This window comes from Hyla sarda, chromosome 3 (genome assembly GCF_029499605.1).
Source record: "Hyla sarda isolate aHylSar1 chromosome 3, aHylSar1.hap1, whole genome shotgun sequence".
Lineage (NCBI taxonomy): Eukaryota > Metazoa > Chordata > Amphibia > Anura > Hylidae > Hyla > Hyla sarda.
This window is the reverse complement of record NC_079191.1, coordinates 447026423-447028225: the sequence shown is the minus strand read 5'-3', so window position 1 is coordinate 447028225 and position 1803 is coordinate 447026423. Positions and strand designations below refer to the sequence as shown.

The following is a 1803-nucleotide window of genomic DNA, read 5'->3' as shown; positions in this document are numbered from 1 at the left end:
TCCATGCTGTACTGTAGACTGTCTCTCCATGCTGTACATTCCTGTAGTATCTTCCCCTAATGCTTTATATTCAGTGTGCCGCCATTTACTGCCCCCAGTGGTAACGCTGTGAACAGCCTCAGGATGACATCAGGTATATGGCGGCACAGTAGTCTGTTATATGGTCAAGGCTTCACATTGTATCCTCTTATTAACCCCGATCGTGCCACAGCTGACCCCGTACTGCGGATCCATTATCGCCTCCTCATCCATATTCTTTCCCGACTAACCAAGGACCAATTCTGTCAGCGCCATTTTTTCTTGCCTTGCTGTATTAATAATGAAAGTGAAACTATGTTCGGCAGCAGGAAAGTCAATTAAAGTGAATAATGAGGCGATTTAAATATTCATTTAATCAGAAGTGGAGAACGATCCCGAAACAGACGCATCAATTATTCTGCCCATTATTCCTGCAGCCGCTCTCTGTCATCTCCACCAAATCTACGATGTCTGGGATCTGCGGTAATGGTGACCGGTGAGCGGTTATAGAGGCGGCACAATCTGACACATTATAGACAATGTGCTGTTCACTCATCTCACCACTAGAGGCGCTGCAGCATCTACATTAAATTCAGAAATGCTTAATGACACCTCCACCTATAGAAAACTTACAGTTATTCCCACCAAGTCATGTCAGTTCGCCCTCAGGAAGGATTTACCATGGGGGTTTAGGTATCTATATGTGGACAATCCAGTCACCCCAGTCTTCCACTCCCTCGCCAAGTTACATAAAGGCGTTTGTCCATCTGCCCTTCAACCCATTGTGACGGGTATAGGGTCACTTGGGCAGAGACTCGGTTGGCTCGGTTGGCACGGTTGACCCGTTTGGCTTGGTTGGCCCGGTTGGCTCGGTTGACCCGGTTGGCTCGGTTGGCCCGGTTGGCCCGGTTGGCCCGGTTGACTCGGTTGGCTCGCTTGGCCCGGTTGACTCGGTTGGCTCGGTTGGCTTGGCTTGCTTGGTTGGCCCGGTTGACTCGGTTGGCCCGGTTGGCTCGGTTGGGTCGGTTGGCTCCGTTGGCTTGGCTTGCTCGGTTGGCTCGGTTTGCTCGGTTGGCCCGGTTGGCTCGGTTGGCTCGGTTGGCCCGGTTGACTTGGTTGCCTCCGTTGACTCGGTTGGGTCGGTTGGCTCAGTTTGCTCGGTTGGCTCGGTTGACTCGGTTGGCTCGGTTGGCTCGGTTGGCTCAGTTTGCTCGGTTGGCTCGGTTGGCTCGGTTGGCTCGGTTGACTCGGTTGGCTCGGTTGACTCGGTTGGCTCGGTTGACTCGGTTGGGTCGGTTGGCTCAGTTTGCTCGGTTGGCTCGGTTGGCCCGGTTGACTCGGTTGGCTCGGTTGGCTCGGTTGGGTCGGTTGACTCGGTTGGCTCGATTGACTCGCATTTACAACCATTAACCAAAATCCCCCCGTCTTTCCTCAGGGACAATAAACATGTTTGATAAATAGTTAATAAAATGGAATGGTCGGAAAATTTCTCTTGGGCTACATGTGATGTCACCGCCTTGTACCCCTCCATACCACATCGGCGCAGTCTATTTACACTTTCCCAACATCTCGATGCCCATAGCAACTACTCCCCTGGTCTGAAGGAATTTATCATCATGGCCACAGAATTTCTGTTGTCTTACAATTATTTTACGTTTAAAGGGGTACTCCGGAGGAAAAGTTTTTTTTTTTTCGTTGTTTTTTTTAATCAACTGGTGCCAGAAAGTTAAACAGATTTGTAAAGTACTTCTATTAAAAAATCTTAATCCTTCCAGTACTTATTAG

The 1803-nt window shown here is 49.9% G+C and overlaps 1 protein-coding gene across 1 annotated transcript; it reads right to left on the bottom strand.

The window, feature by feature from the left end:
• Positions 1–817: 817 nt before the first annotated feature.
• Positions 818–1549, bottom strand: LOC130361094 (uncharacterized). The gene has a single exon (XM_056563660.1). The coding sequence runs from the start codon at positions 1547–1549 to the stop codon at positions 818–820; it is 732 nt and encodes a 243-aa protein (XP_056419635.1).
• Between the last annotated feature and the right edge of the window lie 254 nt (positions 1550–1803).